The sequence below is a fragment of the Panthera onca genome, chromosome A3 (genome assembly GCF_046562875.1).
Source record: "Panthera onca isolate mPanOnc1 chromosome A3, mPanOnc1 haplotype 2, whole genome shotgun sequence".
In the NCBI taxonomy this organism is placed as follows: domain Eukaryota; kingdom Metazoa; phylum Chordata; class Mammalia; order Carnivora; family Felidae; genus Panthera; species Panthera onca.
The window spans coordinates 11,479,192-11,493,358 of NC_138341.1; the positions used below are offsets into that span (position 1 = coordinate 11,479,192).

The following is a 14,167-nucleotide window of genomic DNA, read 5'->3' on the forward strand; positions in this document are numbered from 1 at the left end:
ATCCAGGCACAGAATCCTGCCTGACGCGACAAATTCCTGTGATCTAAATTTCAAGTGGCAAGGACACGTCCACTTGTCCTGGGCTGCTCTGACATTTCTTTAAAGGGTATACAATACACTGGCTTCTCCAGAGAAACTGCTTCATCATTCGGATTTGTATTCTCAGCACATGAACACAGAGTCTGGTTCATGAGAGAGGTTTAGTAAATGTTTATAGAATAAACAAATATTTACTTCTTAGACAAGACAGAAACAGTGTGGTCAGAGAATACTGCAGACAAAACAGCCTTAAATCAATCACGGATGTTACTTCTGAGAATGACAATGCTAATTCGTTTCTCCGAAACACAAGCAACGGTAAACTCCACCGGGGATACCTGGACGAAGGTGGTGATGTGCTCCAGCGCCATGGCGTGAAGGCCGTCGTCCTGGCTCTCGAGGAGAAGCTTCAGGGCTGGGAGCGGCAGGGACTGGCTGAGCAGCAATGAGCTCAGCGCCCTCACACCCTGGAACCACAAGGGCAGTTACGTGAGCAAGCAGGCAGGAGGCACTCCGGATGCCAGGCGCTAATCTGGCGGCGTCTTTCCACACCTTTTCTAGGAGGGTGTGTGCAGAGAGCGCACACGGGACCACACTGATTGTTTGGTATCTGCTTCACTCACTTCACCATGTATATTGTCAACATCTTTCGGCCCTATCAGATATTCACTTGATATTCACCAGATATTGCGTTTAACAGCTGCAAAGTCTTCTTCCGGGTGGACACAGGACTGTAATCCATTCTCCTAATCTCTCTGAGCCCTAGTTTCCTCACAAGTAAAATGGAGGTAATTATATCTACTTTGCAGTTTTGTGCCTACATGCGTGCGTGTGCATGCGTGCGTGCGTGTGTGTGTGTGTGTGTGTGTGTAGACACTTAAATGATACAAATGATTACAGGTTGTTAATATTATCACCAAGATCCAGTTATCCTCTGCAACAATAAGAATCAGCAACTTACGTATTGAAAAACGTGTTTATAATTCTACTGCCAAGGTGAACTGAATGTTTCATGAAAAGTATCTGTAGTCCAAAAAACTGAAAATGCATTTGAATTTTATTCTCAGCCCTTTATTACCCTAGCTGAACCTGTCATCAGAGAGCAAGAGTTTTATACAAGCTAACAAACGATGGCCCTTCACAACAAAAGTACAAGAACACAGGATATCTGCAAGCTCTTCCTCTCCGCGGAGCTATATGCTCCCCCGGTGTCCTGAATGTAGCTATAACAGAAAGAACAGAACATCTGGACTGAGGACCAGACAGAGAGTGCAACCTCCTTATACAAAACAGGGGTTGTTTTTGAAAACTAAGAATCCCTGTCCCCCATGGGACTGGTCTTTCTCTTACGCTACTCCAACAGCAGCATTCCAGAGAAGAAACACTCTAATTTATGACATTTTAATAATTTCTTTACATTATTATAAAGTCTAGATAAAACAAGGGTGACACAAAGAAGCTCCTATTCAAAGCCCCCAGGAGAAAAGCGTTCTTCAGAATCCCACTCACTGGAGTGTTTTACCCTTTTCTCCTTAGCACATCTCTGCTGGAAATCAGCAAGGCCTTCAATTTCAGACTGGAAGGTTGTACTACGTGAACTTGGGTGGAAATGATCAATACCGGCAGGGGAACACGTTTGTAGAATGTGCACTTCAGGCATCACGGATTCTACCTCACACTCTGTGTGCCCTAAAGCACACGGTCTTACGAGGAGCCTCTCCGAGCTCCTGGGCCAAAAAGAAATGCGGATCTGTCCTCTGGGATGCCACAGCCCACAGAGAGTATTTGGGAGGAGGAAATACGGACTCTCACACACGACAATTTCACGCAGCTGTCCTGCACCAACTTGCTTCTGTCGCCCTCCACCTCCTCCTCCTGGAATGTCACAGCGATGTTCCCCCACCTGCACGTTGCTCAGACAGCGCTCAGACCGCACTGCCTAGGAGACCTCGCGGCCACGACAGACTATTCTGTCCAACATGGCAGCCAGGAGCCTCATGCTTACGAGCATTTGAGATCTGGCTGGTGCAACTGAGGCACCGCTTTAAAATTTTTATTCCATTTTCCTGAATTTAAGTTTTAATAACTGCAGGTGGCCAGTGGTTACCGTCCTGACGGTACAGCTGCAGTTTTGAGTTTCTGCAGACCTCTGGGTCTGTGCACAAGAGGTGACCTCTGCTGTTTCTCTTTCTGATGGACCCCTATTGGTTCATTGAGTCTCCGCTGAAAAGGGCACAGGAAAACCCCATCTCCTACCAAGCTGCCTCGGATTTCCGACGTTTGGCAACTCCTATATTCCGACTATACTTTGTCAATATTTCCTACACTATTTGTCATCTTGTGATATTGTAATTAACTCATTTGTTCAGCTGCCTCACTTGAGGGCAAGGATATTTTCCCTTCTCTGTATTCCAAATTTGCTTGGTATAGACTATACCTAAAAATATTTGTATATTACTCCCTCCCAGCACTCATATTTACTTACTCACTAAGTTCTCTGTAACAGGTAAACAGGTATTTCCCAGCAACTTATGATATTTAGACTAAGCGTATCACTTGGCTGACCTTAGCTTTGATGACAACTTTTACCCAAATAACCTGTATACCCCTCTGAGCAAGCACGATGGACAGATTATGCCAAAGTACACGTGCCTAACTGTCTGGGACATGGTACTTAAAGGGACTTACCTTTCCCTTCGCCCCCACTTCCCATCCCCTAAGTTCCCGTATTTAGAAGGTTGTTTTTAATTCGTGGCTCTTTAGAATGCTTTTATGTCTAGCCCGTTATTGCTCATGGTTCTTGCTGACTTACGGCCATGACGGTTTTGCTGACAGAAATATACTTTACCTGAAGTATAAAGTCAAGGACATCCAAGAATGGAGGAGTACTTTTTGAGCTACTGAGTACTTTCTATCTCTTAGCTAACAGTTACTGGCTAAATACTTACTCTGTATTTAAATACTCTACTAGGTCCTTCGGTATGTTCCCCTGTGTTACAAGAAGAGTTTATCAGGAGATTTACAGGGGGATCTGGGAAGCTCTAAGAAAGGACAAAGTAGCCAAGAGAACCATAAAATACCTCATCAGCACCTTCCCAGCTCAAACCTGTCTGGCCATCAGGATACAGAACGAGAGGCCTTGACTTAAGAGGAACAGGTGCATCTGGGCCCAAAGCCAGGCCAGAACCTGATTCATGGTGATGTCCCCAAGGCATGGTCCCTGTGGCTGATGGTTGTCAAAGAAGCAGGACCGGTCCACTAATGGTCCTTCTGTCCTTGCACAGCCCTCCTGCTCGTCCTGGGGTATCCTGCACCCAAACGTGCTGCAGGATCTACAGCAGGAGCAGAGGGGCACAGAGATGCAGGTCATCTGATCTGCAAATCAACTCTAGACTCTATCAAAAGTACCTCAACTATGAGAGAGAACAATCACACTGAGACTTAGAGGCTGCAGATTAGCTAGGCTCGCTCATTAGCTGGGCCTCTAACTCCCAAACACCTGACCCAAAGCATGTGTGACTCTAGTTCATGCTGTGCTTCAGCAAAACCAGGGACTTTCAGGGTCAGTCACAAAGAGCTGCAACTTGGAAGTTTAAATTTGTAAATGCCAAGAATCTGTTTTATGCTGGTTTCTAATTCTGAATATCCCCCATTCCTGAGAATGCTTCATATATTGCCATGGATACAAGCTAAGAAGGATACAGAACTTTCAAGACTATAGAAATATGATCTGCAAGCAGCACTGATTTTATCCTTCTGGTAATATTTTCCAGCAGCAAAACCAACATGGCGGGAAGTAAACAAGAACCCGGAACAACGGCAGGCGTTGCATAAAGACATTCTGAAGAGTCACGAAGAACAGAAAACAATCTCTAAATACGGGAACTCAGTGGGGAGACAGGAAATGTGGATGAAGTACCCTGTCCTAGACAGTTGGACAAACGTACTTTATAAACCACAGAGTAGAGCAACCAAAAGTAGTAGATTTTTAAAAACTGAGTCATGGATCATTTTACCACCAGAGTGATATTAAATATTATGCACTTCTGAAATTAGACAATGCAATTTCCAAAGGTGGTAAAATAAACTTAAGAAGACATTTCCATTTCTTAATTACCATGTTCCTTCCTCTGTAACCATTTTAACTCACATTTGAGCACCTTTAACAATCAATAAAAATAGTACCTAACATTTGCAAGGTTCTTTTAATCATGGCATCCTAAGGAAAAAAAATCTGTAAACATGCCCAAATTCAAGACAGAAGTGAGGCAGCGTAAGGAAAATAAAGAAAAGTCACTGGGGCAACACAACTCGTTTGATAATGATTATCTTTCACCTTATCAAACCGGAACAGAGAAGCGCTAATGGCTTACTTCAACATGGGCTTTAATCCAGTACCTTCCCCCCTGCCCCAAGAGAATCGGAGGCTGATGGAAACTCGTGATTAGGTGCTTTGGGTGCAGTTGGAAATAGCCTCCAGTCAGCCTTCTCAAAGGCCTGGAGACCTTGGGGAATCCTCAGAACTAGAGTCCCCTCAGAGATCACATGATCTAACTCCTTGTTTGTTTCCGGGGCCAGAAAAGGGAGGGACAGAGCATCTGGCACTTTTCTCATGGCCACAGATCATGCTGTGGCCCAGTCCGGAGAAGGACAGTACAATTTGCTGCATCACCAGGGCTCCTGCTGCTCTTGTACATCTGATATCCCCTGCCCTTCAGGTGCTCCCAGTCCCAAGAAAGAGGACAGGCTCTAATCCCCTTCCCTGGTGTGTGAGGAATACTCTAATAGACGTGTGCTTCAGGCACTGTGCTATGTATTCTGAGCTCCTTAAAACACTCGGGAAGCATTGGTCCAATGATTCTGAGATTAAGCGGGACCACTGTAAATAAAATATTATTCCATTTGTCAAGGCACCTCAACCTGGCCGTAGAAGCATATTAGGGAGCTGAATCATCATAGTTATTTAACTTCTCGTTCAATCACCAACTCTTTTTTTTTAAATAGGAAACAGAGCATAATTTACAATGTGTTAGTCAATAAAAAGAAGAATGACACACTTCTCCCTGCATGTCCTCGAAGGTCGCCCCTAATCTTCACATGCAATGCTGACAGCTCTCACTACTGCTTTGGACACTCAGATAGGTTTATCATCCGCTGCCGGGTGGCTGCAAGATAACACATGTAACTGTTACTGAACCTCAATTATGTAATGAATGGTATGATGTCAAGGTCAAAGATGCAGTGGCCATGTTCTCAGCTAACTTACATTCCTTGCCTCAGAACTAACGGTAGTGAAACCAAACCAATGAGGATATTTAAATAAAAACCAAATTCTCCAGGTAATGATAGAGATCTCGACACACTAGAGCTAACACACTACAGGCCATTCTTGAAGGAAGTATCATAGAAAAGGGGGATGACAATGAAGCTTATACAAGCACATAAAACATGCACATTCAATATGCAGACACCCCAAGCGTAGGAAGCATGGCTCACTAGGAAGTATTTATTTTCCAAGCATTCAGGTGGAACGTCGGTTTGATGACCAGATCCGCCCTTTGTTGCCCGAGTGACCAGGAGCCAGACCTTTGCTCTCAGAGCCTCAGTTCCATCAGCTGTTAACTGAAGGTCAAGGAGCCTCCTTACCGGTGGTGGAGAGGGTTAAGTGGGACGATGGAAGTGGAAGCCCAAGAGTGGTAGCAAACGCTAGTTACCGCCATTACCAGCAGCTTGCGATACAGAGACAGTCGGTCCTAAATAGTGCTTCCCTAACTCAGATTCGGCAGAACTGGCATTTCTGGGGTTTGGTCCTGACCTAACGGTGCTTGATCTTAGGTTATGGTAAGGCGAAGGTGAACCCCTCATCACGTACATACCGCTCACCTTGGTGAGGGCAATAAACTGTGTTGAGTCCCCGCTCCACACAGTAGGTTGAAACCCGCTGCAGGTGAGTGATGACACAGCCATGGTGCCCGCCCTTCCAGTGCTCACAGCGCAGTGCGACAGATCACAGGTAGGTAAGTAGCAGAGACAAGCAAATCACACACTGTGGCATAAAGGGAAGTTATTTCTGGTGTTGGTACTTTAAATATTTTATAGAAGAATTTTGTCATTCTGGTGGTTGGAAACCTTCTTTAAATGGAGAAAATATTTTAAAATTCGATCAGAAAACACTTAGCCAGTCCCTCATTCAGAAAACAATCCATTAAATGTACATTCATAATGAGAATATCTTCCTTGAGTGATTACTGAGAGGATTCGAAGCATCATATTTACAATTTTATTTTCAAGTTTACCTCCTATGTGGCAGGAACCTGAAAACCAATTAATCAATTTAGTGCCATTATCCAAATGCTTATATTTAAGACATGTAGAAGTTGCTCAAACAGCACACTGCTGAGGTCAGATTCACAGCAGGGAGCTGTAATTAATATGTACTTATTTGAGAATGTACAAATTTACATATATTAAACAAATGCCTCAGTGACAGCCAAATTATGGGGTCAAAGAGAGAATGGTGGTCAAAAGGGAGGTGGCTGAGTCTTTACCGTGTTTACAGAGATTAAACATTGTGGTCATGTGATGTTCCTACGACAATGGCAGAAAGCACGGAAAAGCGAGAGCGGCTGGCCACCTGCCCAGAGGGGTGCTAACGCTTCCCACTCCATCACCACCTGGTCCGGTTCGGGCAGAGACAACACAGGGGCTGGCTACGCAGACCCCTGGGGACGTAAGCTTGAGTTAGACATGAAAGGGCATCCAAGAGGAACTGGAAGCTGAGTCACACCCTAAGATTTGCAAAGGGAATCGGCTTCAGAGCTCCAGCAGACAGAAAACCACCTCAAAGCATCCTTTCAATATGACTTTTCTTCATTTGATCTACTAGAAATTATGGGCCTTTGCCTACTGATAACTTCAGCCAAGTGTTCCTCAAGCAGAGTCGCTGATGACTGCTTCTAATAAAGACTTTGGACAAGGACAAGGGATGCCCCCCGGGAAAGCCACTTGAAATACCCGCTTACCTCTGCGGGGAGCATCTGCTTGGTGTCATATAAAGAGCGGCACATTCTCAAAACCTCATTCCCCAGTCCGTCCTTGTTCTCTGATGTGCACCTGGTCAGCATGGCTGTTGCCAGTCTCACCCACGGATTGCTGGTTATGCTGGACCTGAGGGAGGAAAACACGAGACACTGGGAATGGATGATTAACGCTCTAACAACTGCGGTACGGAATTTTTAAAGAGAAAAGAAATGCCACCTTTTGAAGCAAAATGCTTTGGGCAAACTACAGTCACAATCTAGATGCTGCGTTCCTCCTTCAAGTCTGTATTGTAGAAGGGAGAACATCTCACAGAGAAAACAGCTTGCTGTGGCATTACCAAGTGCCCAGCAGCGTGGAGGCCGTGGGCAGACACTATGAGCAGAGGCTGCCCTCGGGCCAAAGGCCGGCTCCCCGGCTTCCTACTTGGGTGACTCAGGGAAGTCACTGAAACTCTCTCAGCCTAGTCATTTAGTGCTGGGGAAGCCACCCAACCTCTCTGGGCCTCAGTTCTTTTTCATTCTGAAAGAGCAATCTAATGTTTTCTTTGCAAAATTGGTTTATTCAATGAATGATGTTTGTAATTGTGAATTATCGCTCTTAATTGCAGGCACATTTCACTATCTACTACCTAAATAATGGCTTTTGTTTATCATAGGATTATGACAGACTCGGGGGTCAGGGCGGGGCTGAAGGACACAAGGGCGCAGCAGAGGTCAGCCTGTGAGCACAGACCGAGGAAGCAACACATGAGCAGTAGAGACATCACACTTCATACAGCTTCCTTATTTCTGAAACATAAAAGCATCCAAAAGTTTGCTCTGTTTCCTTCCTCTGAATGTCAGGACCTCACGTTTCATACCAACATCACGGTTTACATCTCAACAGACAAGGTAAAGGCACATTCGTCCCACGGCCTCAGGAACAGGGTACCAATTTGACTCAGATACATTAAAATACTTTTCCTATTTATGAAGATTCTGTTGTCTCATTAGCACGTCTCTAGAGTCTAGACACTGAACACCTAAGGATGGTTCTTCCCTTGAAAGGGCCTTATCCCTCGCCCCCTAAGAAAAATGTCACGTGTAACAATGACAAAGGGACTCGCCAGCCTCTGGCAAAGCCTTTGTGTCTCAGCTCAAACGAACAATGCGTGAGGACAGAGTCCTGCTTATTCAAGGTACAAAGCTCTGAGAGTGTCTGGTAGACTGAGGAGTCTTCTTACATGCAAGGACCCACCCTCTGCTTTCCTGTTTCAAAGTCTGAGTTCCACCTTTCTGGGTTTTCCCTACCAGGCCGCCTCACTGCAGTAGGAACACTGGCCTGCCCAAACAGTGGACCCCGATGGGCCATGTGGCTTTGACGACAATTATCAAGATGTACTTTGCACCAGCCAGCTTTGATACACTGGATGAGAATTATACATGTCCCATAAGTACGAATCTATTATTCTTCCCATGCATTTTCCCACAGGGGAATAAAACTAAAAAACCAGAGTTGGTTCCAGTAAATTAGCAATCACGTGGACCAAGCAGATTTCTCAGTTTTTACCTTTATTGTGTTAACTGGCTACATTCAGTCATTGTCACACTATCCTTCCCTTCCTCCTGCCTTTCCTGATTTTTCTCTCCTCTTTCCTTAACGGGGGGTGGGGGGTGGTGATTTTGGAAGTGAGGTCACACATTTGATTGTCTGGGAACAGAAAAGGGACTCAAAAGTACTTTAAAGAATCTATTGGTAAGGTGTCCCATCATACAGTGTCTTGTGGTGAAACACAAATTCGGGAAAGGAAAAAAGCCACAAGAGACCACTTTATTTGACTTATCCTCAGGTACCCGCTCGGATGGAGACACAGCTGGTCAGAGGGGTTAGGCAGACCGGTAGTGCATTGTTTCGATTCTACTCATTTCGTAAAGGAGGTTTTTAGAACACAGGTTAGCAATTTAGTGATTTCACTTCATTCTGGCTACAAAAGAATATACCTTTAAAAACTGAGGTTTTAAAAACCTGCTAATGCATTAAATGTTTAAAATGCAATCCATGCCTTAAGCAATTAAGCTGAGTTCACTTCGTGTGGGCGAGCCAGTGTTTCGAAATGGTCATTGTTCTAAACGTCACAAGAAACTGTAAAACCACAGTAAGCTCATCTACTAGACGGTATCGTTTTCCGATTTTGAAAAACTCTCTTTAGACCGAGAGATCCGTTTGGAGGGTATGAAGGAATCCGCAACGCAACCCCGATCACTTTCTTAAAAAGCAAAGCGTTACTGACAATCTAATTAGTGAGTGAACCGCACACCATCATCACATAAGAGCTGCTTGGGAACCGTCCAGAGAGGCGGGCTCAGCAGGCCCAGCGGGGGACCCTGCTCCCAACGAGAACCCGTGGGCTCCGGGGCAGCCCCGTCGTGACAGCTGGGACCCAATGGAAACGCTGCTCCGATACACGGTCACGTGGGAAACTGAAGGCTTGAGTGTGAGAAGCTGTACTGCAGGGCCTCAAATAGGGAAGGTGAGAACCGAATCTTAAAAGCTACACATCCGCATGTCATCTATGCCACAAACGGTAGAGATCAAAGAAACGGTCTTCCCCCTTTCTGAAAACACTCGTTCGGACACAAAACAAAAACACCGCTCTCCTGGTTGGCTTCAGGAATTCCAACAGGCTCACCCTGGGGTTAAGTGAGAGGGCCTGTGCCGGCTGTTTGGTAGCAGCCCTTCACAAACTGCACACGGAAGAATGACTCTTCAGGGAAAAGCTCCGTTAGCTCCTGGGGGCACAGAGGTGCGCGCTGGCCCGGGCAGAGCCGGTTGCTGGGCCCGGGGGGGTGGGGGGGGGACACGGCTGAGTCGTGGGGCAGGCGGGCGTGTGGAGCAGAGGCACGGGTGGGCGTGCCTGCTTTTTGCCAACGAGGAGCAGCAGTTCGTCACAGACGGCGCATGTGCCCAGAAGACAGCTGGCCGCGTCTTCCGCGGGCATCCTTGGCTGACAGCACGGGGACTGCGGGACTACCGCGTGCGGCCCTGAGTGGCAGCTGCGAGCTCAGCACGACGTGCAGGAAACATGGGCTGTGAGGGCGGCCGGTCGTCAAGTGAGACCTCTGCCTCGTCCACTTACTGACCACGTGGGGCCGAAAGTTCTTTGACTTCCGAATTCCCACTCCCTCTTTAGAAAATTAGATAATGTCACTCTCCATGCAGGTTTACTGAATGAATTAAGACTAAGTGTAAACCACACGTAACACTGCGTGTCCTCACTAAATGGGAACTATCAATTGATTCCATTCGGCTTCTCAAGTCGGCACTGCAAGCTGTGTTAACAGAGACTCAGAACATTTCCCGGTGAAAATACTGGAACGGAATTATTTTGCTGACATTATAAATCACATGTTATTATAAAGCACTGATATTTTTGAATAAAATATTCGGCTGTAGGGGCAAGGAGAAATGGAAAGAAACAGCAATATTTCCAAAAAAAAAAAAAAACAATTTTAATTTTCTCCAAAGGCTGATGCTGATTTTATAGATTTCTTCTCACTGGCTCTTTTGAAGGTACTGAATTAAAAAAAATTTTTTTTACTCTTTATTTATTTTTGAGAGAAAGAGAGGGAGCGCGAGTGGGGAAGGAACAGAGAGAGAGGGAGACACAGAATCCGAAGCGGGCTCCAGGCTCCGAGCTGTCAGCACAGAGCCCGATGCGGGACTCGAACTCATGAACTGTGAGATCATGAGCTGAGCTGAAGTTGGCCGCTTAACTGACTGAGCCACCCAGGCTCCCCTGAAGGTACTGGATTTTTTTTTTTTTAAATTTTTTTTTTTTTAACGTTTTCTTTATTTTTGAGACAGAGACAGAGCATGAACGGGGGAGGGTCAGAGAGAGAGGGAGACACAGAATCTGAAACAGGCTCTAGGCTCTGAGCAGTCAGCACAGAGCCCGACGCGGGGCTCGAACTCACGGACCGTGAGATTGTGACCTGAGCCGAAGTCGGACGCTTAACCGACTGAGCCACCCAGGCGCCCCTGGATTTTTAAAAGTAAAGAACAGACCAAGGAAATTTAACTTGATGTTAACACTCACACGTGGTCGTGTTTCATAGGCGGCCAAGCTTGCAGGAGCAAAACCAAGTGCTGAAATTCGACCTCCTGGTGGCTACATTCCAGGAGCTCCACGAAGAGAGAATAGCGGTTTTCTTCATTCTCGACGTCAGCTATGTCCACCTGAAAGTGGAAATACACACTTGACGCTGGTGGCAAAGGCTACTTCACTGGTTTACAGAAGAATTCGTACTTGATGACTTTGAGGAAACATTCTCGAAAACTTTTACAATGTGTTGGGAGGTAAGATTCAACACCACCACCCTCACCTCCTCCCTACCGCCCCACCACCCGCAAAAAAACCTTCAAAAGCTCTCTGCTTTACCCAGCTTAAAATGTTAACGTTAAACACTGTTTAGAACAAATCACGGGAAAGTTCTGAATGTTCCTTACGAAAATAAGTTTAAACAAGTAGATTTCCAGAGAGCTGGCTTAGTGATTTCCTAATATACGTTAAGTTTAAATACAGAATTATTTTATATGAAACTATAATAATTCGTCTTACTTAACATTAGCCAATTTTTTTTTTAGTTTAAATTATCCTCCATGTACTTCTACTTTTCATTTTAGCATTTTTATTGCTGAGTCTTCATGTTGTCTAGAAAATTTCTCTAATTTGAAATTAAAGACTTGACTAAATTGTATTTGTTATGATTTTTGTTATATATCAAAATAAAGCAAAATATCTTTTATTTGAATCTCCATTTCTGATGCAAAAGAAGTCCTGATCAGTAAAAAACACTAATTTTTCCTCTCATTGCATAACTGAATATTTCCTTTATTTACGCTGAGGCAGTCCTGAAACGAATCACATCTCCAACACCTCTGTGGATGAAAATGTTTGCTATGTTAAGTTAGAAAGCAGTTGTAAATATAAAAGTAAGCCAAAAGCTGGTTTGCCTGTTCCCTAGCCTCTCTTAACACAGATGCCCCGCATTTGAGCACATTACATACAGATGATGATAGAGGTCTTGAAAGGATAAAAGAATGGATGGTTACCTACACATTTGTTAAATTTTCTGTATAAATACATATTTCCAAAGCATTTAATTTAATGGTCATTCTGGCTCTGGTCCCAAGTAGCCAGCCACCTGAAAAGTCACAGCATATAGTCTGCATTCTCACAAAAGCTGACATGTACTATGAAATGTTCAGTAATTATAGGGGAAGTCCTGCTCACGTGGTGACCTGGCAGATCAAAACCTGCTTGAAAGCTCCACGTCCTTCTTCCATGGACTAATAACCCAAAAGCATTTTACAGTTTTGGAAATCATTTCATGACCCAGGAAGAGTTCACCCTTATAACTGTTTTGGGTAGAGAACAGCTCAGGTGTTATTAGCCTCCCTTTATAGATGCAGAAACAGGCTTATCTGTCCAAATAACAAGGTGAGCAAGTGGCAGAGCCAGTAGGTAATTATGATCCTATCAGAATGTTCTGGAATTAGAGGACTCAATAAGCTAGACAAGCTCTGAAATATTTAAATAGGGGGTCTAATTGGGAGTTAGGCAACATTTTCTCACCTATTTATACAGAAATGTTTAAAAAAATTCCAAACTGAAGAAATCCACCTGTTTTTTACGTGACCTCCCACCTTCAACTCCTCTCCAGGCTCAGGGTCTCTCAGATCGTCCGCATCCACCACGTGCGCCTCCCCTCGGGAACTTTGATCTTGTTTTCTCTGCCTGCCACATTCTCTCTGCAGATATGTGTATGGTGCATTCGCTTATATCCTTCAAATTCCTCAAATGTCAGCTCATCAGGGAACGTGCTGTGTAACTGTCCACCTTAAGTAGCATATTCCCCCACACCATCTGTCTCCCTCACCTCGTTTTGCACTTACAAGGATGGGACATGTTTCATATGTATTGGTTGATTGCCTTTCTTCCTCTATAAGAATGGAAGCTCCTTGAAAACAGAGACTTCCATTTATTTGTTCACCGGTGTATCCCTACTCCTTAAAATAATGCCTGACAGACAGCAGATGCGGAATACTACTGAGTGTATGAACTAATGCAGATACAAATGAATAAATGAAGACAATCCATCATTTATAAAATATTTTAGCACAGAATGGTGATACTAAGTATTCACAAGTTGCTGTAAAGTTTTGGCTCTTCTCTTTTTTTTTTTTTTTTACTGGAGACAGACATGAGGCTTAAAATGAAGACGCCAGTGAGAAGGGAATCACTAAACATGACTCAAAGGAGGCCCGCGTATTGACATGATGTCTCCACCAACAATGCCCTGTGGCTAGTTGTGTGATTTCAGTGCAGTCCCTCTCTTTGGGTCCTATTTTCCTCATTTCAAAAATGTGCTCCAAGAAGCCCTGAAGTTTCAGAAGATCTGAGGAGGTGCCTGAAGGTCTGCGGGAGGGAAAAGGGCAGGTAAATGGCTGCTCTTGTCGGAGTTACAATCCAAGCTTTTATAGCTTATTTGTAGGAAAGGTTTTGTGGGTTTTTAAAAATGTTTATTTTTGAGAGAGAGAGAGAGAGAGAGAGAGAGAGAGAGAGAGAGCGCATGCACACATGTGCAAGCGAGCGGGGGAGGGGCAAAGAGACAGGGAGAGACAGAATCCCAACCAGGCTCCACGCTGTCAGCACAGAGCCCCACGTGGGGACTGAACTCATGAATCATGAGATAATGACCTGGGCCAAAGTCGGATGCTTAACCGACTGAGCCACCCAGGCAACCCATGGGTTTTGCATTTTAAAAATAGTTAAAAACAACTGAATGATGCCTCTAGTGTCAGTCCTCCAGTTTCCATAATTAACGACTGTATGATGAATAACAAGCAGTTGCTCCTTGACATGAAAGGCAGAGTCTACATAGGTTACATGAGGACACCATGAAAAGGAAGAGATTAGGAAAAAGTGATTCTTGCTTCCAAGATCATCTAGATTTTTTAAAATATTTTTTGAGAGAGAAGGAGAGAAAGAGACAGAGAGAATCCTAAGCAGGATCTGTGTTGTCATTGCAGAGCCTGACGCAGGGCT

At 44.7% G+C, this 14,167-nt stretch overlaps 1 protein-coding gene across 3 annotated transcripts in view; it reads right to left on the bottom strand.

The window, feature by feature from the left end:
* Positions 1-14,167, bottom strand: part of NBAS (NBAS subunit of NRZ tethering complex) — a 329,610-nt gene that overhangs the window by 13,633 nt on the left and 301,810 nt on the right. For 2 of the 3 annotated variants that reach the window (XM_078444964.2, XM_078444966.2), the window contains 3 exons: positions 11,156-11,295; positions 7,062-7,206; positions 378-506 (listed from right to left, as the gene is read on the bottom strand). In XM_078444964.2, the coding sequence (XP_078301090.2) occupies positions 378-506; positions 7,062-7,206; positions 11,156-11,295 (414 nt within the window). The remainder of the gene's footprint in view (positions 1-377; positions 507-7,061; positions 7,207-11,155; positions 11,296-14,167) is intronic. The other variant, XM_078444965.2, reaches the window with a different exon arrangement.